Source organism: Pipistrellus hanaki (genome assembly GCF_964339955.1).
Source record: "Pipistrellus hanaki genome assembly, chromosome: 2".
NCBI classification, from domain to species: Eukaryota; Metazoa; Chordata; class Mammalia; order Chiroptera; family Vespertilionidae; genus Pipistrellus; species Pipistrellus hanaki.
Window position 1 is genome coordinate 194,509,296 of NC_140504.1, and position 27,480 is coordinate 194,536,775.

At 52.1% G+C, this 27,480-nt stretch overlaps 2 protein-coding genes across 3 annotated transcripts in view; one reads left to right on the plus strand and one right to left on the minus strand.

The window, feature by feature from the left end:
• The window catches only part of KIAA2013, a 175,877-nt gene that overhangs the window by 91,469 nt on the left and 56,928 nt on the right, over positions 1-27,480 (plus strand). The window lies entirely within an intron of this gene.
• CLCN6 (chloride voltage-gated channel 6) lies at positions 307-27,474 on the minus strand. 2 transcript variants are annotated; one of them, XM_084875312.1, is made up of 23 exons: positions 27,202-27,470; positions 26,343-26,402; positions 23,393-23,458; positions 23,006-23,071; positions 19,635-19,701; positions 16,738-16,844; positions 16,134-16,260; positions 15,443-15,510; positions 14,385-14,443; positions 12,036-12,168; positions 11,382-11,495; positions 10,708-10,874; positions 10,115-10,238; positions 8,807-8,933; positions 8,363-8,516; positions 8,075-8,234; positions 7,880-7,986; positions 6,609-6,795; positions 5,470-5,627; positions 5,156-5,312; positions 3,453-3,560; positions 3,211-3,336; positions 307-2,515 (listed from the first exon to the last, which is right to left on the minus strand). In XM_084875312.1, exons 1-23 carry the CDS (start codon positions 27,286-27,288, stop codon positions 2,435-2,437), a joined length of 2,610 nt encoding a protein of 869 aa, XP_084731438.1. In that variant the 5' UTR covers positions 27,289-27,470; the 3' UTR covers positions 307-2,434. The 2 variants fall into 2 exon arrangements, 1 of the variants encoding a protein (XP_084731438.1); XR_014794235.1 differs by lacking the exons at positions 307-2,515; positions 3,211-3,336 and having other exon boundaries at positions 5,156-5,278; positions 27,202-27,474.

The window sequence follows — 27,480 nt, forward strand, 5'->3', positions numbered from 1 at the left end:
CTCTCCGCCATCACCGGGGCTCTGAGCCCGCTGGAGGCTCTCCACTACCGCGGTGGGAAGCAGAGGGAAGGAACAGGCAGTGTTTACAAGACCGGCATCAGTCATTAGGTCCGAGTGAGAAGAGACTGGAGGAGGGGCGACGTGGTGGTGTCTGCCAGGACCCCCCGGTCTCCAAGGCAGTGAGAGGACCCGTGAGGGGAGAGCCTTGTGGGAAACAGACTATGAAGCCACTTCCTGGCTTGCCATTCTCAGATAGTGTGGGGGGTAAGATAAAAACCCCCTCTAAAGAACGCCATGGAGACTGGCTAAGGAGACTGATGGAGACGTTTTATTCTGACGTGGTAACGTTATGACGAGAACTTCCAAGTTCTAAAAGTTCAAATAAAAATAGGATTTTACAAATTAAAAAAATACAATTTATATACACACAGAGTTAGCGAAGGTTACGTATAAACAGACAGTGCAAACACAACACAGGAAGCTGCTGCTGTCCACACGCCAGGGCCCGCAGCTGGCGTGCAACCCCGCACACAAACGCTACTGCTGCCAGCCACTCCGACACCCAGGACGAGAGGCCCGCGGACCCCCTAAGAACTTGGCCCGGCCCCCCTCAGGGAGGGCTGGGGAGAGGGTCACACCATTCTCCTGACGTGCACCTGGCTTCCTCTGTCACGGAAGGAAGAAGATTGCGGGCAAGCTCTGAACACTTGGAAGCAAAATGGCGGCTGCTCACACCACGCTGAGAAGGGCTGGCCTCTTTGGTCCTTGTGATTTCCCCAACAATGCACTGGGGCTTCATGTTTCACACACCAAGTGCCTCCAGGGAGCGGACACGCTCAGACCACAGAGCGCTTTTGGTCGAGGAGAGAAGATGGGGCGGAGGCCACCTGCTGGGAAAGGCCCCTCACTGAGCGGGTTACTCACTGAGCGTGTTGAGTCCAGACCTGGGCGGGCAGAGCAGACAGACACCCACCCCAGAAAGGGTCTTTCCACCGGAATCACCTCGAGGTGGAGGGTGACAAGTGTGGCCACGGCCAGGCAGGACGCCCTCAGGCAACTCCCAGATAGAAGCACGAGAAAATGAAACGCCAACGGATGCCACCTCGAGTGCCAAGCCCACCTGCCCGGGTTCCTGATGGCCCGGATGCTGCTCATCGTGGAGAGCAGAGGCCAGTGAGCAAACGCCGACGCCCAGAGGCCCACCTCGGGGGCCTGAGCAGAGGCCCGGCCGCCCGGAGAAGCTGAGCCACTGACAGCGGGAGGCTGCCCGGGTTTGATGCCAAAGCCCCGGGCACGCCCTGGCAGGAAGCATCCTGTTTCACTGCTGAGCCGCTCAGCAGGCTGGGGTGGCAGTGGGAAGTGGCAGGGGCCTGTGGGTGCGGACACCTGCGTCCTCGAACACGCCTCTACTTCATCGCCGCACTCGGGCATTCCAAGCCGCATCTCGTACCTCGTGGCGGCCGCTGGCTCAGACTCCCTCCTTCCCATTTGGAAGTAACCGTACCGTTCTCCAGAGACCAGCTGTTTACCTAGGGGCCCTGCTCTTAGTTAACCTGGGGGGGGGGGGCCTGCTTTTATTTAGTTAACTTGGGGGGAGGCGCCTCAAGATTCTCTGGGCTTTACAGGAAGACAGACGCAGGCAAATGTGGGGAGTTTAGGGATTCCGTGGAGAACGGAGCAGGGGCAAATCGGGGTAAAAATGCGTCACCCGGGGACCATGCGTCACTTGAGAAGTGGAGAGAAAGCTGAAATGTTAAAACCAGGGCAGATGTAAAGCTGGCCCCACTGTCAGATCCACTGCTCAGGGACAATTAGTGGGGTTAATGCTTCGTGCTTCTTGGGGGGGGCGGGGGGTTTCTAAGGAGACTGAAGCCACAGGGCCGAGCTGAGCTCACGCCCGGAAGCAGCACACACCCGCTCCGGGAGCCTGCGGACGGGGGGAGCGCGGAGGAAGGCCGCCTGAACGGGGCCACCTTCTCACTGCCCAGCCCGGAGCCAGTCATTCACGTCATTTCCACCTGGCGTTCCCCAGGGCCTGCCGTGTCCACATCCCTCCCTCTCGGCTAAGACAGAGCGCGGTCCCCAGGAAAGCAGCGGAGGGCAGAACACTGCTCCGTGTCACTCCCCAGTGGTGAGCCCGACCCCTCTCGGGTCCTGGCATTTGTGGGGTGGGGGCTGGGGCCTGTGCCGCCCTGGATGGCCGGAGCTTGGGGAGCGGGGAGCAGGAAGATACTCGCTGAGGAAGTCAGACAAACCCAAACTCCGACGGCCAGACCATCCCCAGGTTCTAGACCAGCAAGCGTTCGATGACTGCAGGTTTCTGTGCGAGGGGTGAGGGGGCTCTGCCGTGCCCTGGGGCAGCCCCCCAGCCATGGGGGAGCAGAGCTGTTCCCCGGAGTCCAGGAGGGCGCTGGCCCATGGGTGAGGCCGGGCCTCAGATGGTCTGGTAGTGCTGCCGCAGCCGGGCCTGCAGGAATTCGTACGTGAGGTTGTGGCGGGTGATGATCCCAACGATCTAGGGCAAGGAGAGAAAGGCCAGTCACCTGTCGAGTCCAACGCAGGGGGCAGGTCCAGGAGGACGGCGCTGGCCCCGCCTGTCAGGAGGCGGAGGACAGACGGGGTCCTGTACGCAGACATCATGACACTCACTTCAAAGGTCACCTGACCTCTGTGGAACAGGATGCACAGATAACTAGGGCTCCTAACGGGGAGGCCAATGAGCTGTGGTGCGGCCGGTGACCATCTGAATTTGTCATCTGTGCAGCCAGGGCACATGCTCCCTGCTTTCTCAGTCCCCATCTCCTCCCGCCCCCAGTATTTGGCTTGAAAGCCTCTCATTTAATGTTACAATGCCCGAACAGCTGGGGAACCGACACCTCACCCAGCCCCCCAGGTGCTGCCAGTCTTGGGTGAAGAAGAGACGTGGCTAAACTTTCCTAGCCCACAGTGCCTCTGGCGACACCTGCTGGCCGCGCTGGAGACGGCGTATAAGAAACGGAAGGCAAAGAGGGAAGGTGTGTGGCTATCCCAGGCTCCAGGCGCCCACTCCCTCCTCACTCCTGGTGGGGGCTCAGAGGAGGTTTTGGTCTAGGGCCCTCCCTGCTGGGTTCTGTGGTTGGAAGGTCCTTTCCTGAAGGTGGGGAGGGGGCGGGGCGAGGCTGGGCTGCTACAGGCCTGCGGGTGCTCCCTCCTCCCCCGGAACTCACTCACCTCTCCCACCGCGTTCACCACCGGCAGGTGCCGCAGCCCCATGGTCCTGAACAGGTTGAAAACCTGGGAGACGCTGCTGTTAGGGGACACGGTGAAGGGTGACGGGTTCATGTACGGGGTGACATCCTGCAGAGGAAAGACAACTGGAGTTTCCTGCGGCCAGCTCTGCCCTAACCCGGATGGGACGCCAACCAGCACCGACCAGAGCGGTCCTTCCCGGCAGACGGGGGCCCCCCTCTCACCACTATCATCCGCGGGTTCAGCAGCGTCAGGTCCAGGTCGTGGATGTCAGGGAACCGTGGGTAATCCTCCGCCATCTCCGCGTAGGAAAGGCGCGGCTGGCTGGCGCTCTGCAAACCCAACCAAGACACTGTCCTTGCAGCGAGCACAGCAACAGGCAGGGTCACGTGGAGAGCCCCTCCCTGGTCCGGTCTGTATCCGCCCAGCCACGGTCCCCAGAGTGAGGGGGACGGGGCAGTGGCCAGAACACGTGCTTTGGAGTCAGACACTGATCCAGAGCCAGTTCCCGGCCTGCTCCCAGCTGTGTCCCCCAGCCAAGCCTCCTAACCCCCCAAACTCTCCTTTCCGTCACCGGTAAATGGACTGGACATGGGCAGGGAAGTCTACAGGAGAAAAGGGCTAACAGTAGCTGTGTGGGTTGACTTGTGTGCCCCCAAAGGAGATACCAAAGCCCAACCCCTGGTGCCTGTGAATGTGGCCTTGTTAGAAACCAGGGCTCCGCAGATGTGATCAAGGTCAGACGAGGTCCTACTGGGTTGGGGAGGGCCTTAAACCCCATGACTACCGTCCTTATTCAAAGAGCAGACACAGGGAGAAGACCAGGTGATGAAGACAAGGGTGTGGGGGGAAGTGAATGGTCTGCAGTCAGGAATGTCAAGGACCGCTGGCACCACCATAGGAGGACGAGGAAGGATCTCCCTGGAGCCGCCAGAGAGAGAGCGTGGCCCCGCCGGCACCTGGACTCTATGCTCTGGCCTTGAAAGCTATGAAAAGCAAACTGGTGTGAAGCCACGTTAGTGGCAACTGGACACAGCAGCACAGCAAACAGACAACAGCTGCTGTTTTCCTCCGTGCCGAGCTCCCTGCTGCTGTCACTGGGCACCTGGGCCAGGACAAGTGACCACACATACCGGTCACTGCTGTCCCGTCTTCCTCCCCTAACTGCACCTGACACAGCTTTCTCCGTGCACCACTGCCTCCCAGCGTGGCACCAGCCAGCTCTGGCTGGTTCCTGCCTGCAGGAGAGGCCTCTGTCATCTGGCTTCATGCCTCCACTTCCTTGTCCCCAACTCAGAGCCAGGCGGGTCCTCCTCACAGACCACACGATCCGGGCCCAGCTCTGCACCGCGGCCCTCCCTGCCCTGCCCTGGCAGCTGCTCTTCTGCAGGCCATTGGGCCACGAGGGACCTGAGGCTGAGCCCTCAGACAAGACCCGGACCAGGAGAGCCAGCGTGGAAACCAGGTCTCCAGGCAGCGTTTTCAGGCTCCTTTCTCAGGCTCCACCTGAAGGGGTGAGTGTGTGAGTGAGCGGGACCCCTCTGAACAACACCCGCCCCCAGCTTATCTCTACAAAAACCAAGCAAAAGAGGAAAAGAATCTACAGGGGAACTCAAGGGAAGAATGGGACTTCTGGGAACACAGGTAAGAAGGTTCACGCACACCAGAAACTAAAACGTAGAGACTGCGGAAAGCCTGCAGGCTGGCAGACACCCGACACAGGTGCAGAGGCTGCGTGGAGAAGGGAGGGGACACCCCCGCTGATGACCCCGGGAGGACACCGACTGCAGCAGAGGGAAGCGGGGGCAGCATGCGCCCCCTGAGCAGCTGCTGGCACATGACTCCGTGTCTCCCCTTCTCCCTGAGGCGGAGGTGTGCGCCTACCCTCCAGCCTTCCGGAATGCCGGGGCGGGCAAGAGACACTCACCGACTGGCTTTCGGAATAGCACACTCCTCGGACGAGCAGGGTGACCAGCTGCGACCGCAGGATCAGGCCGTGGAAGGTCAGAGGGCGGAAGCGTTCCTCCATGGTCCAGTCTTCACTTGGGGACTGGTCAGGGTATAGGTTGGGGTAGGGAGTGTATCTGTTATACAAAAACCAGACGCTGCCTAGTATACCCTCAGCAGGATCGCGTTTCACCCACGTCCCAACCCACCCCCCAAATTCCAAAAAACTCGGGGCTACCTAACAGCCCGAGCAGAGGCTGCTGGGCCTGCGCGGTGGGAGGACTGCGCGCTCACCTTCGCTCGAGCATCTGCTGCAGGAGGTCCTCCTTCTCGGCCGGCTCCTCTGAGGTCACGTGCTCGTCACACATGTTCCGCAGCTCACTCGACGGGTAGGACTTCATGGACTGGCTGCGCCTGCGCTGCTCGCCGGCTCGGGTGAGGATGCTGGATTTCTGTGGATGGGAGGGGTGACAATGGCACGCAGGCACACCGACACAGCCCTGACTTAGCGTAAGGACTGGGGGGCAGTGAGGATGGAAGCGCATGCCGACAGGAACTGCCAGAAACGCTGGCAGTGGCCAGGGGCCGGTGCACAGGAGCCTCTGGGCACCACAGGGCTTGTTGCAGACCCAGGGTTTCTGCCGGCCCAACGTCCTTGCTCTTTGAATTGGAAAAGCATCTCAGTTCTCCAGTGGGGAACAAACCCTCTCTCCAGCAAGCCCAGGGGTGGGCACAGGACCACGTGAGGCAATGGGACTCTCCCTCTGCCTGGATTTCAATCTGCGAGCATCCCAAGGACAGAACAGCAGCTCCGAGGCCCGGTCTCTCAGAGGGTCCACTGCCTGCATGCCCGAGCACACAGCTCTGGCTCCTTCACTTTCCTGACCGTCCTGCAGCTTCCAATGGATTTCTTTTCCTCTCTTAAGCAGGGCAAAGTCCACTTCTGTGGTTGGCAACTCTAGAACCCTCGCTGATCCAACGTGCGGGAATCCTGAAGACTGCCGGTTAAAAACAAATCTGTCCCACCCAGCTGGTGTGGCTCAGCGTTTGAGCACTGACCTATGAACCAGGAGGTCACAGTTCGATTCCTGGGTTGCAGGCTCCCATCCCCAGTGTGGGGCATGCAGGAGACAGCTGATCAATGATTCTCTCTCGTCACTGATGTTTCTATCTCTCTCTCCCTTCTTCTCTGAAATCAATAAAAATACACTTAAAAACAGAACAAACTTATCCCCGGGCTTACTAGGAGAATGGACATGCCCTGATGATCACACGGAGTCCACACTTGCTGTCACATCTACACTCACTGTTCCACCTAAAGGGGTGCTGATTCTCCTTAGAGCCACCCCACCTGTGGGGCGTGACGAGCACCAGTCAGTGTGAGCACCACGGAACCACCTGTCACCCGCCTCTCCCCTCGGCTGTGTTCTCACCTTGAACTTGATGTTGTTACTGATGAGCTGGTTGCCCTTCATGAACTCCTTCTCGTTGCCCCGGTTCTCGGTGACCACGGGGAAGGCATGGTGGACAGTGGTGCGCAGGATGCTGACCAGCGACTGGATGCGGGTGTGCGGGTAGACGTAGGTCAGGTTGGGCTCCATGATGTCACTGGCTCTCAGTCTGGGGAGGCGGGAAGCCATCAGCCTCACTCTGGAGCCCACGGCACCCGGGAGCCGGTGCGATGGGCTGCCCTGGCTCTCCTGGCGCCTCCTGAGCCACCGCGTCCGCACACGCCCCTCCCCAGGCCGGAAACTTCCCCGCTTTGTCCAATGGGTGGGCCTGGACTCATCCCTCGGTTCAACACGAGAAGTCCCCTTACCACAAACCCCGCCCCTCTTCAGCACTCCATGGCACATTCCCCATATCACACTGAATTGGTAATTACACTATTAGAATTTAAAAAAAACACACATTTGGTGCCCCTTAGACCAGGATGGCAGCTGCAGCCACAGGTCAAGTTCTTGCCTGTCTTGTCTAGATACCGTCTACACCTGCCCCTGCATCACCAGGGCAGAGCTGGTGACTGCAGAGCCCACACGCCTGCAGAGCTAACAACCTCGACTATCGGGCCCTTTACAGGGCTTGATGACCCTACGTTCGACCACAGGGGACTTGTGTGGTACCCAGACGTAGGAGGCCCACACCATTTGTGGGCTGCTGGGTAATTTGGTGATTATAACACGCGACTTCTTTAGGCACACGTGAGGCAGGCTAGGAGAACCTTAGATTAATCCTCACCTGAAAATGTTTTTCCCATTGATTTTTAGAGTGAAAAGGAAGGAGGAGGAGGAGGAGGAGAGATAGAAACACTCATGTGAGAGACACATCGACTGTTGCCTCCTACACATGTCCTGAATGGGGTGGGGACGACCAGGAATTGAACCCATAACCCTTTGGTCCTCAGGCACTCTAACCACTGAGGAAAACCAGCCAGGGCTAGCAAGCCCTTCGTTTAGACATTCAAGTCTAACACAGACTTTATGCACAGCCCTCACTTCCTACTGAACCAGAACACAGGACCCACATAAAGCCATGCATCGGCCCTGCCCTCCCTGCCTGCCCCAGCTCCCAGCCACACGGAACTGCTCAATGTTTCCAACTTTCAATGACCCCGTTTCACTTCATTCTAACCCAAGATTCTAAGTGACCATTTCCCACCCTCATTCCTTGGGCCCTCGGATGTGAAGAGACCGCCTGGCCTCACCTGTCCATCTCCACCTCTGTCTCCCACTCCAGAAGCGGCACTCCTCGCAGGCCCACGTGGATGTCGTAAATGCCCTTATTGAAAAGGTCCCCTGTCCACTTGGCCACCTGAAACACAGAGTGAAGACCTGAAAAGAGGCTGCTGTGGGGTGAGCTTGGCGCTGACCCCAAAAGTGGCCTAGAAGGCAGTGCTCACCATCAGAGTGATCATGATGGGAAGCCCGTAAGTGATCTCGTTGGTGGATTCGATCAGGATGACCGTGAGGCTGATGGTCATACGGACGACCCCGCCCAGGAAAGCCGCGGCGCCAATCAGGGCAAAGGTCCCCGAATAGACATGGCCCAGTCCAATGTAGCTGGTGGAGAGAGACAACAAGAATGTAGCTTGGCATCGTGCTGGGTGGAAGGGCAGGGCTACGGTTCGAGCACTTGCACATGCATGTACACACGTGCACACTCATGCACACACGTACACACACTGTACCTTTTGAGGACATTGGCAACTAAGCGTCCAAAAGCAGCTCCACACAGCAGAGAAGGCACAAAGAGGCCGCTCGGAACAGAAATGCCGTAAGTCCAACACGCAAGCAAGAAGTAGAGGGTGAAGAACAGAGCCAGAGTGATGGGGCTGAAGGTACCTGCAAGGCAAGGACAGACCTGAGTCCCGCTGCCAGGTGCCAGGTGCCCACCAGGCCACCCTGGCTCCCACAGTCCTCTGCACACCACCCAGGCCACCTCCGACACTGGCGGCAGAAAGGCTAATCTTGTCTGGGTTGGAATTACAAAGGAAAGTCCTGTTTTTCGCTGAGAATGGAAGGGAAGCCTGGCTCTAGCTGAGGGCCCGCAGAGGGGCACAGGAATAATCACTATTTGTTCTCTGTGGGAAAAACCCAACCACACAGGGATGGGTTGGTGCCCTGGAGCTCACCATCCTGGTGGAAGAGCTGGAGGATGGCAGACTCCTGGGGGTTGAAGAAGAGGGTGGCCATGTCATTGTAGGTCTCATTGGGACAGAAAAAGGTCTTGATACTTGAATTCACATCTTCTGATGTGGCCTAAGAAACGGAAATCAGTACAAGGTCAGCACTTGACCAGGGCACTTGAATCTTCAAGTGGGAGGTCCCCACCTAGGCCAAAAAAGTCTGGCATCCATGCTTTTCCTGTACATTAAACAGGTAGCAAAAACAAATCTGTACCCAAGAGCGGCCAACTTGCATTTTGAGAATGGATTCCTCGCATTCTGAGAATGAATGAATGAAGATGTGGGCCCGCGCTCTTCCATTCATAATGAAACTGTAACTACAAGGATGATTCACCAGGGACTTCGCCCTGTCTCTTCTCCCGATGCTGATTTTGTGTGTGACGCTCCTGGAAGCCTGGCTGGGAACCACAGGGACTGGGGGAAGATGAGGCAGGTGACAGCCTAGTGGTTGGGAGCTGACAGCTTTTCAGGAGCTTCCAGGGTACGGCCTGATCTAATGCCCCGACTTTGGTTCCAAATGGGAAGAGCCTCCGTCCTGAGTTTGCTGCAGAAGCAGAACCACTTGCACGTGGGGACTGGTGCAGACCGTGCTCCTGGCTGCCTCCCCAGCCTCCACCTGGCTGCACAAAACCCCGCCTGGGAAGAGATCACTTCTCCACATTTCAGACCTCCCATTCTCTCCACATTCTCTCTTGTAGGAAGATGCAATTCCGGTACTGCCTCGCTCATTAGGGGTAAGGGAATCTGGATTATGAAAGTTCTTGTTTTCTACTTGATGGTGTCCGATAGTGTAGGGGGTGTACTTCACACCTATTGCTGTGCATACAAGTGTTGTTACAGAGCTCAGTAAGGAATGGACTTCTCCTGGACTCCATTCTATGCCTAACACCGCAGAGATGCCCTCATGTGAACACTATAACAGTACTAGGTGGCCTGGGTGCTGTATAAGTCTAGCAGGTGAACCGGGCTGGCCAACACGGTTAGATGCAGGCTGCTGTAGGAAATAGGACAGTGCCCCCTAGTGGTGGAACATGGCAGGAAGAGCTGGCAAAGGAGAAACGTGCTTAGGAACAGCAACCGAGCTGAGAAGACACACATGCAGTGGTTCCCAAACTACGCCAGGAGGAACACCAGTCCTGAAGGCTCTCTGGAAAGTCCTGCAGTCAATGCACTGAGAAGCTCCAGAGCACCCGCTGGAAATCAGTTTCCACGAAAAGCAGAGCACAGGTTCCATACTCAGAGGAGCGGGGTTACCTGGAGCAGGAGCGAGTCATTCCCGATTTGACCTGATGACATCGGTCGGCATTCTCCTAACACCATGGAGGCCACAAACACCACCACGGTGGTTACCAGAGACACCAGGAGGCTCTCTAAGACTCTAGGAAACAAAGGACAGCTGTTACAGGTAATAAGACACAAATGCACAACCCCGCCGACCCCCAGCCCCTTTTCCCCAAAGAGCATGTGCAGGAGCCTCCGCCAGTCAGCATGTGCTGTGTCCAGCAATTCCTACGGGAAAAGTGGGCGGCAGGGACATGGCTGCTGCGTCCACATCATCTCTCTCCAGGGAACAAAATGCCTTTCACACTGACTTTCTGACTGTCACACGTCCTAGAGGAAGTTGGTAGTGGTGGTGGTGGGGGCAACCAGCAGCTCTCATATGAATGAAGCTCAGACTCAGCCTTTAGGCCTGACGAATACAGTGGACACGACCCCCTCTACTGTCTCAGGTGTGAAACCAGAGCTGGTGTGGGGAGCAGGGAGTCACACCGCCGCCCTCGGGGAGACGGCCCATCCGCACGGAGCTCGGGGAGCCCCGCGGGCTGGGGAGGCGGCTGCGCAGGTACCTGACGAGCTTGGGCTTCGGGTGCACGTTTCGCATTCGGTACTTTGCGAGCCTCTTGTTCAGACAGTTGAATGTGGCTCCCAGGAGGCCCCCAAAGACCCCCATCATGATGAAGACACCCAAGTCCACAGCTGTCCAGAGGTGACATTTTTTATCAGAGTCAGAGCACTAAGAGAAAGGGAGAGAAAACCAGGCGCCCATGAGGACGGGAAGGGACGGAAGCGGACAGACACAGGAGGGGAGGCCGTCTTCTCTCTTCAAGGGCCTGCCCCCACCGGCAGGGGCACCCACAGGAGGCTGCAGGGGCCGAGAGCCCGCCAGGAGCTGCCCCTGCCCTGCTGGTTGCTTCTATCTGGTACATTACTTAGATCAACTGTCACCGAGCAAGCAAGAAATTCTGGGGGGCCCTCGCTGGTTTGGCTCAGTGGATAGAGCATCAGCCTGTGGACTGAAGGGTCTCATATTCGATTCCAGTCAAGGGCACATGCCCTGGTTGCAGGCTCAATTCCCTATAGAGGGCATACAGGAGGCAGACAATCAATGATTTCCTTTATCCCTGATCTCTCCCTCTCCCTTCCTCTCTGAAATCAATAAAAATATATATAAAATTTTTTAAATTGCATTTTATTAAAAATAAAAGAAGAAGAAATTCTGGAGGAAAAGGACAAAGCATACCTTGAACTCGCCGAAGTTCAGCAATCCAGGGAGCTGGAAGGAGCCCCAACTCCCAAACTGAATCCCAGAACGGAAGAAGTTGAGGGTGAAGGTGGCCGACATGGAGCAGAAGAGCTAGGGACGGGTGACACAGACAGGACATTCAATAGTGCCAAGTCCTGCTTCCTCCCTGCCCTCCTCCTAAAACCTTCTGCTCTACAGAGAAACCTGCCAACCCCGCCCGGCACAGGTGTCCAGTAACCACTGCGAGGAAGGCACCCGTGTGGACAACTGTACACAGGCCACAGAAGCTCTCACGTCAGCAGCCTGCCGTGAGAACTATTTACTGAGAGCCAGGCTCACACTGAATCCTGTGCCCAAAGGAAGAGTGAACACGGGAGGAAGGATGCGCTGCTCCGAGGTAGGAGTCAGGGTTCAAGTCTGGGCTCTGCCGCCGCTGCCTGATGACCAGTTCCACGTTTGCACGCCAGGCGCCTCATCATCAAGAGGCGACACTGGCACCTGATTGGGGGGAGGGAGCGTGTGCACATGAAAAGCATGGGAAGGCCCTCGTTGGCAGGGAGGGTGTCTAACGCCGAGGCCTGGGCGCATCAGAACGACAGCTGAAATGGGGGTTATGCTTAGAAGAGGGTTTTCCTTCAAAGGCCTCCTCACCACTTTCCACGTGAGCCCCTGGTTCCAGAAGGACGAGCCCTCCTCCAGACTGAACAGGGTCCCCCCAATGGGAGCCCCGAAGGCTGCAGCGACGCCAGCAGCTGCCCCAGCTGATACAAAGTCCCGCTTGTCTCTGGGGAGAGAAGAGGCAGACGCTTTATTGGACAGAGGGCCCTCAGGCCACAAAAGGCAGTTTTTCCGGCCTTCTTTGCCCATGTTTTTTTTTGTTTTGTTTTTTTAATTGATTGATTGAGAGAGAGAGAGAGAAACGTTGATGTGAGAGTGAAACATCAATCAGCTACCTCCTGCACACCCCAAGTGGGGATTGAGCCTGCAACCTGGGCATGTGCACTGACGGGGAATCAAACTATTATAGCAATTTCTTGGTGCATGAATGACGCCCAACTGAGCCACACTGGCCAGGGCCTTATCCGCCAACATTTTATCTCAGGAGCCATGAAGTCAGGGTCTGAGGCAACAAATAGATTCACCTGAGAGCCAGACCCACTCCGCAGCCCGAGCTCCTCAGGGGGAGAGGCCTCCTCACACCCGGCTCCTCCGCAGATGGAATTTGAGCCCCAGCTCAGTCCCTTGGAGCTACACCCTCCCCAGATCTTCCTTCCAAAGGTCACAGCGTCATGAAAACGCCGAAGCGCTGGTGACGTGCAGAGGAGCAGGTCACAAGGACACGCAGGGATACCAAGGCGGGAGGTAGATCACAGCTCTGATCGGGCCTGATTCCAAAGGCCTTGTGGGCGGGGCAGTTTCACACACACAAATGCCACAGGCAAATAAGTCCCAACCCAGAAAGGCGGTGACCCAGGACACGGCTTTGGAATATGAAAGATGCTCTAGAGAGGACGCCTGTGGACTGTCTCAGCCGTGTTTTTCATCTCCACTGCCTGAGATGCTTCTAGGCCTTAGGTCATGATGAAGTGGAAGCCAGGAGACCAGCCGGGCCCTGGTTGCTTATTTTTAGGACAGTAGCTCAGCCCACCTTCTTTCTGACACCGGGTTTTGCATGCAGCCTGCCCAGCAGGGGAGGCAATAAGCTGGCTAGAGCGAGTATGGGGTCTCAGAGGCAGTAAATGAACAGTTTATTTTTCTCAAGAGAATCCAATTCTGCCCTGGCCAGTGTGGCTCAATGGTTGGGTGTTGTCCACGCACCAAAAGGTTGCCTGTTTGATTCCGGATCAGGGCACATGCCCAGGTTGTGGTCAGGAAGTAGCCAATGATGTTTGTCTCTCCTTCTCCCTTCCCCCCTCTCTAAAAACCTTTAAGAAAAGAAAAGAAAAAAAAGAAACTCCAATTTCTATTATCAATAAGACAATTAATAGTAAGTGTTGGAGAGGCTGTGGAGAAAAAGGAATCCTCATCACTGCCGGAGGGAATGTAAACTGGTACAGCCTCTATGGAAAACAGTATGGAGGTTCCTCAAAACATTAAGAGTTACTATATTACACAGCAATCCTTCTTCTCAGCATTTTTAAACCAAAAAACTTGAAAACATTTATTGGCAAAGATTTATGCACCCCTATGTTCACTGCAGCATTATTCACAGTGGCTGAAGACATGAAAACAACCAAATGTCCTTCAATAAACAATTGGATAAAGAAGATGTGGTATTCTATGTAATAAAAGGGTAATAGCGAATTGAAATATGCAAATTGACCCTAAGGGTGGAATGACCGGTCACTATGATAAATACTGACCACTAGGGGGCAGATGCTCAAAGCAGGAGCTGCCCCCTGGCGGTCAGTGTGCTCCCACAGGGGGAGCTCTGCTCAGCCACAAGCTGGGCTGACGGCTGCGAGCACATCCCCCGAGGGCTGCAGGGCTGCGGGCCTAAGCAGGCAGGCGGATATCCCCTGAGGAGTCCTGGACTGTGAGAGGGCACGGGTCGGGCTGAGGGACCACCTCGAGTGCACAAATTTTCAAGCACCTGGCTTCTAGTATATACATAATAGAGTACTACTAGGCCATAAGAAATGAAATATTGCTATTTGTGACATGGATGGACTTTCAGATTATGCCAAGCAAAATAAGTCAATCAGAAAAAGCTAAGAACTGTATGATTTCACTCATCCGTAGAATATAAAACTGAAACTCAGACACAGACAACAATATGGTGGTTACCAGGCGGAAGGGGGTGGGAGGTAGCAAAGGGAGAGGGAGTCAAATGTATGGTGACGGAAGGTGATTTCACTTAGGGGGATGGTAAAACAGTGCAATATACAGATCATGTAGCATAGAAATCTACACTTGAAACCTATGTAATCTTATTAACCAATGTCACCCCAATAGATTTAACTTAAAGAAAAGAAAATCCAATTCCTAACCTTTCCATACCTGTCACTTCGGAAATAGGGGAAGTTAATCTGGATCTTCCGGAAGGAGATGCTCTGAAACTGAAACGAGAGAAAACAAGGTCAGAGGGGGGCCCACCTGCAGGAACCCTGAGGGGGTCCCCGCCTTGACCCCCCCACGCTGGCAGATGTGCTGCCACAAGGGAGAGTCCAGAGCAGCCTGGGAAAAGAACTGTCTCGGAAGAACTTCCTTTCCTGCCCCTAAATTGCTATGCTCTTCAGAAATTGCATTTTGTACATGATCAGTCAGAAAGAAAACGGGAAGGAAACAGCTGAGCGAAGGGCGGGAGGAAGTGAAAGCTGCTGCGGAGGTAAAAAGAGAGCCCTGCTCAGGGTGGCGGTAAGGAAGGGCACAAGCGCCACCTTCAACTTGTCCACCAAAGGCTCCCGCGGGGAGCCCGGGGGCTGGCTGGGAGGGTGAGGCAGCAGAGAGAGAGAGCAGAAGACGGGCTGTGGGCGAGCCTCCTCTCCTTGGCTCTGACCGCTCACTGGCATCATCCCCTCCTCTCAGGACGAGAGAGGAACATGCCCACAAGTGACGGATCACAAGGAACCGAGGTGTCTCCAACCTGCAGCCCGATTCCGGAACAGCCCGTAAGGATGGAGCTTTGGGGTCCTGGGCTAATCCTCACCCCGTGTGTTATTAGTCCTGTGCTGCCTCAGGGCACTCGGCACAGCCCTGTGCCCGGAACCACCTCAGACGTGCTTCTAGCATCTCGGGATAGGGCAGCGCCGAGCTGACCCACTGAGCCACCTTACAGGGAGGTGCGGGCAATGGCTGTGGGAGCACTAGGTGACTTGCATTTGACAGACATTCTCTATGTCCTATTTCTGTTCCTAGGACCTAGTTAAAACTCCGGGGTACCAGTTATCCCCTCTCGCAGGAGACAGGCCACATAGTTTTTACATCAACCCAAACTGACACCAAACTCCAAAGCCGTGTTAGGGTGCTTCCGATGGATTTTCTTCCAGACTGCCTCCCAGAAGCCCCTGCCCGGAGACCCCTGTAAGGGACTCACCTTCCCAGCCCATCACCCTTACCTGAGGGAGGCCAGCGCCCACCACGGCTCCGCTGTGGATCATGGGGCCTTCCTTCCCCACGAAGAGCCCTGGGAGCAGATGGAGAAGGGAGACCGTCAGTCAGCACAGACCCACGCTAGCTCGGAGGCCTCTGCTGTGTAAACCTTCCTCTCGAGAAAACAGAGATGCTCCTGTGACTATCTAACAGGGAGAGTCAAGTTCCCATCGAATAAGAGGAAATACTCTTTAAACTCTCAACTGGGCATCAGCAAACTACAGCTGTGGGCCCAGCGGCTGGCTGGTTTTTACAGCTGGTGAGTGAGCTAAGAATAATTTTTCCATTCTCACCTGGGTATGTTTTAAATGACTATGTAAGTTTAAGCACCTAAATAATATTTTCAATGTTGCCTCTTTGGCCCACAAAGCCTAAAACATTGACTATCTAGCTGGTTACACAAAAAGCTCACTGACTCTGCTAAAAGCCAACTCCATAAACCAAGTGGATGGTGGGCCTACTGCAAAACCTAATGAGTTACTCAGAGATCGCTGAATGGTAACTAGCAGGTCTGCACTTAAATAACTCAGCCCTGGTCAGAAAGTACAGAGATCTGCTAAGGGCAAGCCCTCACGTCCAAATCTACTTCGTTTACATGCAAAATGCTTCTGTCCTCTTCGCCCTTTGAAGGAAAGTAGTCAGAAAGACCCCCCTCACCTCCGGCCACGCTGAACAGCACCCCGAAGACTTTGCAGACCAGGGTCCGGAGACGCACGATTCCGGGCACCTTCACCCCATTCAGGTAGCATTTGATCTCGGGGATCCCGGAACCCGCTGCCACAGGCTGGAAGAGGAGGCACAGCCACACACTCAAACCCACCGCCTCCCCGGAGGGACAACCTGCTGGCCTGGGTTTCTGACTCGGCAGGTCTGAGGGGGATGGGAGGACATGCATTTCTAAAAAGTGACTCAGCATCACCTGTGGAGCCCTTCAACTTTTCATGTAGGCACCCCCTTCCGGAGATCCTGACCTCACTCACGTGAGCTGGGGCCCGGGTGCCAATCATTCTTAAAGTTCTCCAGGGGATCCTATCCTAATGTGCTCCCCAAGGTGGAGAACCACCCTCCTCCTCTAGATGTTTGCTCTCTAATCTCACCGCAGGCTAAACCCTGACTTCCAGAAACATTTCTAAGTGAACGAGAGACCACTGTCTGCAGTAATCTATATTCCAAGTCTAATTCAGCTCTCTGGCCTCCCAGCCATGGCAATGGAGATAAGGAGTGTAGGACCCAAAGTCTTGACAACAAAAAGGCCTCTTACCTCAATCAGGACGAGAAGACTCCCTAAGAAGACAAAGGTCAAGTTGAAACCCAGGAGCTCAAGGAGGGACAAGGCGAGGCACCCTTTGTGGCTGCATTCCTCCACCGCTAGAGAGTGAGTTAAGGAGCCATGTTCCCCAGCGAAGCCAAGGCCTTTCCTGCACACACTGACTGGCAGCTCCTCCTCTGCTGAAAGGCTTACTGCGCCTCCTCCTGTTCTCCACGCCTCCGTGTGTGAACAAGGAAACTGCCTGAGATGTCGCCTACACCAGGCACCATTTCTCCTTATGAAATGCTTCCAACATTGTGAAAAGGAACCATCACCTATCCCTTCCCAGCCTGACCTTTAATAAGGATCAGGGTGGCTGAAACTGGTTTGGCTCAGTGGATAGAGCGTTAACCTGCGGACTGAGGGGTCGCAGGTTCGATTCTGGTCAAGGGCATGTACCTTGGTTGCAGGCATATCCCTGGTAGGGGATTGATGTTTCTCTCTCATGGATGTTTCTAACTCTCTTTCTCCCTTTTCTCTGTAAAAAATCAATAAAACATATTTAAAAAAATAATAATAAGGATCAGGGTGATAGCATATTTGCTCCAGGTCCTTTTAAAAATCAAAACTGCCCTAACTGGTTTGGCTCAGTGGATAGAGTGTTAGCCTGCAGATTCAAGGGTCCCAGGTTCGATTCCAGTCAAGGGCATGTACCTTGGTTGCAGGCACATCCCCAGTAGGGGGTGTGCAGGAGGCAGCTGATTGATGTTTCTTTCTCATAGATGTTTCTACCTCTCTATCCTTCTCCCTTCCTCTCTGTAAAAAATCAATATATTTTTTTAAAAAACCAAAACAGTGAGAGAGCAGATGTTTATGGATGACCTGCTGCTCTCCCATACTGGTGGTGGTATTGAATAAACGCTCATGTATGATTCAACCCTGTCTCTGCCTAATTGGCTCAAGTAGTGACAGGCAGCCCGGACCCACCGATTGTCCGGTTGCATATTCTGGCAACCAGGAAGGGACGTAAGCGAGACTCCTCTGGAGTGAGTACGCTTGCTGCCTGGACTGCGGGTTCCTGGGCTGAGGCCCGGACTCTTATTTGCAGCGCTGCCAGGGCTGTTCATTTTGAGTTTCAGGCTCAGTAATCCCCGTCGTCTCACCTGAGACCTAAGTCGAACCAAGCGTTTTGGGAGGCGGAATCAAGCATGTTTTACAAGAAGCAGTGGCTGCCTCTGGTCTGGGCTTCCTCGTGAGGATGCATGCACTGCGTAAGGCAGCACTGTGTACGGCACAGGAGGCATTTTACGGCTTCTCCCCTGGGTGAGCCTGATCAGCTCCTGATGGCAACGGACCTCCAGCGGCCCTTGCCAGGTCTCCGAGCCCTCCGTCTGATCCACTCTGGTATGAGACATTGCTCTGCCTTGGCCGGGTTTAAACGCAGGGCATTCCGAGGTTTCTGTGGCTGGACAGACAAGGAGCACGGTGTATCTGTGGGCTGGGCACACCTGTAAACATTGTACATAGTGTGTCTCTGCTGTTGTTTTGTGTCTTTGTTTGGTTTAATTTGTTTAAAGATGGGACATGTCCTATTTTACTAGGGACTCCAGCTGCCCGTGGCAGGCTGACCTGTGCAGGGATTGCAGGAACTTTCTAGCAGCTGCCAAGAATTCTTAGCCTTGGGAACCCTTCCTGCTCTCCCTCTCAAGGCATCAGCCACTGGGAGCTCCTAAAGTTCTTATCTGTAATGTAACTGGGTTACTGATGCTCTTTGCTCGCTTTCTTCTCTGGGGGACTTAGTTTGCTCTTCACTGTTTTATGAACATAAGGAATCCTGTGTCTCTGCTGTTTGGGCTTTGTGCCACTCAGAGCCCATTTGCTGGGCTGGGTTAGTGTGAGAGAAGATTCTAAGGCTCATGTCCCAGACCACCCTTTTCAGAGTATTCATTTATTCACTGCTGGGGTTTTTGTTTGCTTGTTTCTGTGGGGTTTTTTTTTTTTTTTTTAAGCTATCTTCTTATATGCAAGATTTCATGTTGTTACAGTCTACTCAGAAATAAAGATATGGAAAATAAGACCTTCTGAACTCTCTTGATGGGAGAGACACACTGATTAGTTGCCTCCTGCCTGAGCCCTTACCAGGGCCAGAGATGGAACCTGAAACCCAGGCAACGTGCCCTTGATTGGGAATCGAACCCGAGACCCTTCAGTGCTAGGGCCAACATTCTAACCACTGAGCATACCAGCCAGAGTCGATTCCCTACTCTTTACATCATACAGTCTCTTAACGTTTCACTTTGCCTATTTACCTCTTTAAACCATCTAGAGTTAATTTCTAGTACAAAGTAGGAATCTAATTATGTTTCTCCAGATGGTTAACCAATGTTCCAGCATCTTTTAGTAAATGACCCATTTTTATCCTCACCGATTATCACCCGGGCTCCGCCATTCATGGCACTTCTACGCCCTACAGGCCAGTTTCAGCTTCTTCACTATTTCCCACTGTCTAACTGGGTGTTTCTGGACCACGTGACACTGTTCCAAAGACTATATCTTAAATTATATAAGTCCCCTGCTTATTCAAAACGACCTCAACTACTTCTGGCTCTTGATTCTTCCAAACAAACTTAGGAAGAGAATGTTCAAGTTCTATGAACGATTCTATTGCATTTTCACTGGAACTACACTGAATTTACTAGAATCGATTGACTGGGGAAAGCAGGCATCTTGCTGGTTTGTGTCTTACCAACCATGAAAGTATCTCTTGACATATTCCTGTGTTCCTTTTGTGTCCTTCAATGATAAACACCAGAAAGCCGAATGGCTAATAATAGCTCTCTGCAGATCATGTGTACTGTTAAACTCATTTCTAGATAAGAAAGCAAAATCAGCAACCGTGGAAAGGATACAGGTCTGCACCACTCCGAACTTGAGCTGCGTGAAGAGGCGCACAAAGAAGTCCACAAAGAGACCCACCTGGGAAGAGCAAAGAGCCGTCAGTCTCACAGCTTCCTGGCGGTGTTACAGGCACTGCCCTCAGAAGCAGACCTCCCCCACTGCATTCACGCTACTGGGCACGCACACCAGCTGGGCACGCACACCTGGGTTATCAACCAGCAGTGGGTGAAGGGGCTTTCGCTAGTCACTCTGGCTCTCCAGAAGGCCCTGCTCCAGCCGTGCCCCACCGCCCACTAGAGAACCAAAGAATGGAGACAGCTATAATGAGAGGAGCAAAGTAGAACAACGAGAGAAGGTTATACAGAAAAAGATATGAGGCCAAAGAAGACCCCTGTGTCTCAGTGATGCTTAGCTAGATGAGCACAGAGCTTAGATGACTTGGAAAAACAGCAAACTTTTAAGTTGATTTTAGAGAGAGAGAAACACTGACGTGAGAAACATCTATCAGTTGCCTCCTTTATGGGCCCTGACCGGGATTGAACCCACAACCTGGGTAAGCGCCCTGACTGGGAATCCAGCCCATCTTCAGGTGTATGGGATGATGCTCCAACCCACTGAGCCGATCTGCTCTGGGCTAGCTTAAATTACTTGTACGACAATGTGCACTTAGAGGTATGTGGGTTTTGCAAGTTGGTTATTTCTATTTTACGTAAGCTACTACTTTGACTTATGACTGTCTTATATAGTTAGTGGTTACCCTGGTAAACCACTCTTCCACTCTCGTAAGTCTCTGCTCTGGGCTTAAGGAGAACTGGGAAGACTTCTGGTTTTGTAGATTCAGGATCAAAGGATTCATGCCTGTAACTCCAGACTTCCTTCAAGCCAATGCCGAGGCTTTTAAACATTAAAGCAGTAAGTGGCGATAGATCAAAGGACAAGAGAGCCAGTAGCAAGGGGAACAGGTAGTACGTTATAAAGGCAGGTCTGCCCTCCTTTAACACGAGGGTGGGAGGTAAAGCTATTAGCATTGATAAGTGGCAGTTCAAAGGAGTTTGATATGAAAGTGGCAGAAAGACTAACAACTAGATAGCTAATGACTGTGCCTATTACAGGAAAATTTGCAATCAGAACCATACATAGCAAAATTCATACTCTAAAATTTCCATAAAATTAAATCCACCCAAGTTGCCCCACACTGGTATCCATCAGAATGTTACCAAACAGTGTGGGCAAATCCCCAGTGGGGGGTGTGCAGGAGGCAGCTGATCGATGACTCTCTCTCATCGATGTTTCTAACTCTCTATCTCCTTTCCTCTCTGTACAAAATCAATAAATTAAAAAAAAAGAATGTTACCAAACAGGCCTCTAAGTGCCATTAGTCTTAACTACTCAGATGTTCCTTGACCTCCAATTTACTACAGTAAAAACTGGACAAGTGCCATGAAAACAAAAACTGTGGTCGGCCCTTGTGGCTATATTATATTAAAAACACGTTTACATCTCATGGGTATATCATGTAGACTTAAGTATGAGACGTGTGGTCAATTCTAGAGAAAGATGATAAACAGGCTGCTGCTTGGGAATTTATATATCCCTTATTATGGACTGAATGAATGTTTGTGTTTGCCCCACACCCCAAATTCATGTTGAAAGCCTAACCCCCAACATGAAGGCTTTTGGGAGGTGATAAGGCCATGAGGGAGGAGCCCTCATGAATAGGATTAGTACCTTTATAAAGAGACCCCAAGAGGGAAAAGGAACTGGGGGAGTGCAGAATAGGTGAAGGGTATCAACTGTGAGTACGGCATCAACCATATGGTGAGAGGGTTACTAGACTTATAGTAATAAACACTATGTAGTATATACATTATTCTATATAATAAAAGCCTAATATGCTAAGTGTCTAGCCACCTGGCCATTCGAAGTATAATATGCAAATGATATGCTAAGGGCAATCAACCGCTCACTATGATGTGCACTGACCACCAGAGGGCAGATAATCGAGTCGCTATGACATGCATTGACCACTTGGGGGCAGACGCTCAGACCGGTAGGTTAGCTTGCTACTGGGGCTAAGCCGACAGGGACTGAGCAAGATGAACGGACACGCCCTGGAGTCCTCCTGTGTCTCTCCCCGGCCCCACTCGTGCACCAGTGGGGTCCCTCAGCCTGGCCTGCGCCCTCTTGCAATCCAGGACCTCTCACGGGATGTTGGAAAGCTGGCTTTAGCCCAACAGCAGAATGACTGGTTACTAATACCCCCTGGTGGTCAGTGCACTCCACAGGGAGAGCACCACTCAGCCATAAGTCAGGCCAGCCTCTCCCACCTCTGTGGTAGCACTAAGGATGTCCGATTGCCAGCTTAAGCCTGATGGGGAAGGGGCTGAGGGACAACCCCCCCAGAGTGCATGAATTTCATGCACTGGGCCTCTAGTTGAACTATAATATAATATACTTAAAATATGTATTATCTTATAGTATACCACATTTATCATGATTAAAGAGAGAGAGACCCCAGCCAGAGAGTTCTCTTGCTCCCTTCTGCCATGTGAGCACAGAGCAAAAAGATGGTTATCTCTGAACTGGAAAACAGATCCTCACCAGACACCAATCTGTTGGCCCTAGATCTTGAACTTCTAGTCCCCAGAATTGTGAGAAATAAATGTCTGTTTCAAGCCATCTAGTCTATGGTATTTTTGTGATAGCAGCCCAAATGGGCCAAGACAACCCCTAGTTAACACTGCAATGATGGAGAATCAGACTGAACATGTCTTATTTGGACTGGCTGCTACCTTCCCCAGCTTTTCTTTGCCAGGTTTTACCACGGTACATCAGCAGCTATGGTTCCAGACCTTGAGCTACTATCATCTTTGGCAATGTTTCATAATCTTTTCTTGTCCGTGATTGGTGTGTGAATGTGCTGACCTCAGAACCCTGTGCATTCAGGTGTATTCCTCTGCCCACAGCTGCCAGCTCCACCTTCTAGAAAAACGAGCAATGTGCAGGGAAGAGGCCCAGGACAGCACATCCTGGTGGCTGTGCTAAAAGAACAAATCTTTACAGTTTTGTTCCCATTACTTTGCTTTTCCCCTACAGAGTGACTCAACTGAGTGCTCTCCTCTCCATGTTGTCTACCTGACAGGACCACAGCTTATCTAAGAGAACTGGACCAAACCTTTGCGTGTGTTAAAGAACACCGAAGTTGTATGATTTGCTTTCGTTTTATAAAGTATAAGAGTGTGTCAGATTATTAAGAAATGAAAGGGGGAAAAAGACAAGGCGGTCCCTGTTATGACAAACAACTTATTTGTCAGGCTGGAGCTTGACCTGTGACTCACTCCAGCCCTCGGGTCCGCCACCCCCTCATGCCCCGCCTGCTCACCAAACCCGTGCAGAGTCCAATGGCAAACACCATCATCCACTTCACCGCCTCATACCTGCGGCCTTTCTGTTCACAAAGGAAAAAATGACTCAGTTTGTTTCAGGATTATGTTGGCATCAGGGAAGGAACACATCTTGGTCAACCAGTTTCAGAGTGAATTTCACAAGGACAGCAAAAATGTCAAAGATGATGTCTGATATAGAGGGTGCTTTATAATGCAAGAATGATGGACTCTAAGAGGTTGGGCCAGGGGGTACTCAGATTGGCAGGAGGAAGTAGGCTAAGGAATAAATGCTGCTGTCTCATGAGGGTTAAAAGGGCAAAAAGCAAAGGTAAAGGAGCTGTCATAAGACCTCCTCAGTCCCAAGAGATCAATACGGGACTCACCTTATTATCCATGGTCTCCAAAACTTCCAGGTAAGGGTCATTGATACAGCGATCGTAATCCAAACTCTGCAAGAGGGACAGGTGAGTGAAAAAGTCATAATGTGGTATATGATCCCTTTTTGAGTAAATAAAATTAATATTTTTTGTGTCAGCATACATAAAGCAAAAACATCTGGGAAAACTGTTAACAATGGCTATTTCTGAGGTGATAGTCTAGGAGGTGTTCTTCACATCTGGATATTGTTTGAAAATTTCACAGCAAACATGGTACTTTTTATATCTGGGGGGGGGGGGGGAATTTTCTGATTAGAAAAAAAAACACATCAGAGTCCTATCTGGTTTGGCTCAGTGGAAAGGTCCGGGATTCAAGGTGCCTGGGTTGTGGGCTCGATCCCTAGTAGGGGGCGTGCAGGAAGCAGCCGATCAATGATTTGCTCTCATCATTGATGTTTCATCTCTCTCCCTCTCCCTTCCTCTCTGAAATCAATAAAAAGATATCTCTATCTCTCCCTCCCCCTCTCTCTCTCTCTCTCTCTCTCTCTCTCTCTCTCTGGTTAATCCTCACCCGAGGATATTTCTTCCATTGATTTCCAGATAATGGAAGGGAGGGGGAAGGAGGGAGGTGCAGAGAGGAGGCGGGGTGAAGAGAGAAAGTTATGTGAGAGAGACACATTGGTTGGCTACCTCCTACACATGCCTGACCATGCCCTGGGATCAAACCTGCAACCCAGATTTGTGCCCTTGACTGGAATTAAACCCAAAACCCTTCTGTGCTCCAGCTGACACTCTAACCACAGAATTACATCAGCCAGAGCTGTCACTTCTCTACCATAACTAACTTCCTTTTATTTTTGCTGTGTATGTTGCTCTTTGATTTGGGGGAATAACACTTTAAAAATTTTCTTTGAGCCGAAACCGGTTTGGCTGAGTGGTAGAGCGTTGGTCTGTGGACTGAAAGGTCCCGGGTTTGATTCCGGTCAAGGGCATGTACCTTGGTTGCGGGCACATCCCAGGTAGGGGGTGTGCAAGAGGCAGCTGGTCAACATTTCTCACTCATCGACGTTTCTAGCTCTCTATCTCTTTCCCTTCCTCTCTGTAAAAAATCAATAAAATAGCCGAAACCGGTTTGGCTCAATGGATAGAGCGTCGGCTTGGGGACTGAAAGGTCCCGAGTTCGATTCTGGTCAAGGGCATGTACCTTGGTTGCGGGCATATCCCCAGTAGGGGGTGTGCAAGAGGCAGCTGATTGATGACTCTCTCTCATCGATGTTTCTAACTCTCTATCCCTCTCCCTTCCTCTCTGTACAAAATCAATAAAATATATATTTAAAAAAAAATCAATAAAATATATTAAAAAATAAATAAAAATAAATATACCCTCTATTAAAAAAATTCCTTTGAAGAATAGTTTATTAATTTTGGGAGAGGGGGAGGGGCAGAAGGAAGGAAGGGAGAGGGAGTGTAAAGGGAAGAGAAGAGGAGGGGGGGAGGAAGAAACATGTATGTGAGAGTGGAACATCGATCCGCTTGCCTCCTACATGCCTTACCGGGAATTGAACCTGAGGACTTAAAAGTTTTGAACTTTGCAGTTGGGCATCAGCGCCTGGAGAAATATGTAAGTCCTGTAGCTCAGCCTTTGCAGAACTCTGGAAAGAATGTATCGGCTGCCTGACATCTGGAAGATCACCATCTCAGACCAATCCAGAACCAAGAACACAGGACTGATTTTTCTTAAGTATGTACTTTTTAATTGTAAAAACTCTCAACTTTTTTTCTTCAGAACACGCTGGGTGTTTCTGATTTGCAAATCTTAAAGCCTTTTAATAAAACCCTGTCACTTAGTCCCGGAGAAGCCTCCTGCCGTATTTACTCTCCACGGACAGGGCAGTGGATGGGAGCCAGTGTATCATTCACATGATACACAGAAGCCGAATGACTGCCGAAGACAAGGGGTTTCAATACACTGTTCTGTCCCTTTTGGTGGATGCTTGAGGCTGTCTGTAACAAAAGCTTTTAAAATTTTTCATGCTGCATGACCAGTCATGATAGTTACACCAAATTCTGCAGCAAAAGTAAGATGAAATACTAAGAAAATTAGTCTGAGTATATTATTGCCCTAGATTATGAATTTTTAAAGTCTACATGACATTTAAAATTTTTTAAAAATATATATTTTATTGATTTTTTTACAGTGGGGAAGAGAGAGGGATAGAGAGACACATCGACGAGAGAGAATCATCGATCAGCTGCCTCTTGCACATCCCATTGGGAATGTGCCCTCAACCAAGGTACATGTCCTTGACTGGAATTGAACCTGGGTCCTTTCAGTGCGCAGGCTGACGCTCTATCCACTGAGCCAAACCGGTTTCGGCTACATGACATTTTTTAAAAAAAAGCATTACACATACACATGATTAATTCTACTTCTTGGAATTAATCCTAAGGAAGCATTTAATGTTGAACAAGAAAGGAAATCACCATGCAGTTCATCAAACAGAAAAGTCAGTTACCCTGGCCAGGAGGCACAGTTGGTTAGAGTGTTGTCCGAATATGACAAGGTGCAGGTTTAATTCCAGTGAGGGCACACACAAGAATCAACCAATAAATGCATGAATAAGTGGAACAACAAATTGATGTCTCTTTCTCTATCGCTTCCTTTCTCTCTCCTTCTTAAAAAATTTTTAAAATAAACAAAAGACTATGGCACAATAAAATGGTATTTCCCTAATCAAAAATATAATGTAGAAAAGTATCTAGTGATTCAAAAATTGTTACTAAGAGGGGAGAAATCTATAAGAATATATCTAAGAAGGGGAGGGGGCTTGTTAAACAGCCCCTTTCCCGGAGGGAAGGTACCTCTCACCCCATTGATTGGCATCCTAATGCTTCTGTCTCAGGGGCCCAGGTCAGTCCCTGCTTTTGTTACCAAGAGAGCAGCAGAGAAGCTCACCTCATAGTCTTTCCTTGGCAGGATCTCATCCTCCTCCTCCTGTGTCTCTCCAAGGATGGTCTAGAAAAACAGATCCACAGAAGGGAGAGCCTTTTAGTGGTTAAAAGGAAAAGGAGGCAGCAGTGTTTACCGACATCTGTTGCTAGTTTCTAAATTGTCCAGAACCATTGTCACCAATGGGAACAAGATCGAAAAAACAAAACAAAAACACCCACAAAAACACAAAACCCTTTTGGGACAGGAGGTGATGTGGGTGGGGACTCAGCTGAGCTTTTCATCTCTATTGACACATTCTCCAGAAAATCACTCTTGTCTTCAGGACACGTCCAAGATGCCCACTGCCAGCTGAAGGGGGGGGAGGGGGTGGAATCCAGATCTGTCTGACAAGGTGCCCTATCTGAAATCAGAAGAGACCTGTCAACTTTGGGGACACAGCAACTCCAGTTTTCCCAGGATGCTTTGCAGGGAAAAGCTGGCTTGTCCATGACCCCGAAAGGCGTAGGGATGGAGAGAGAAAAGGGCTGGAGAACCTCAGCCAGCCGCATGAAAGGCTCATTCCGAAAATACCCGTTTCGCTCAACTCCTTTCTGATGGAAATTAAAAAAAAAACACACAAAACCTATGGGATTAACTGAAGCTGGCCTGGATTCTTTTGGATTCCTGGGAGGAGTTATGAAAATAAGACTCCAGACTTGGGCACGCGAAGCAGGGCAGATGGTGCGAGAGCCCGGGATGCGGTGCCCGCCCGCACACGCTGCCACCTGCGGGCCCGGCACGCCCGGCCCCACCTCCGGCGACGCCTCTCCCGGTCCCTTAGCAACAGCCCGGCCCGGCCCGGCCCCCGGCGCCCCCGCCTCACCAGCTCCTCGGGCGTTCGGCTTTCCCGCTCCCCGCAGCAGCAGCACCATCTGCAGCAGCAGCACCAGGACCCCCTGCACCCCGCCATCTTCCTCTTTTTTTTTTCTTGCTGCCACTCCGGACCCCCAGGGCCAACCCCCTCCCACCCGGCCTGCGCCTCACGTGACTGGCCCCCGCAGGGTCACGTGTCCCTCTCGAGTTCGGCGACCGAGACAGGGAGTGGCTGCCGACGGGTGGGGCGACGGACCGCGTCACCGGACTTGGCGGTGGAGCGGCTCCA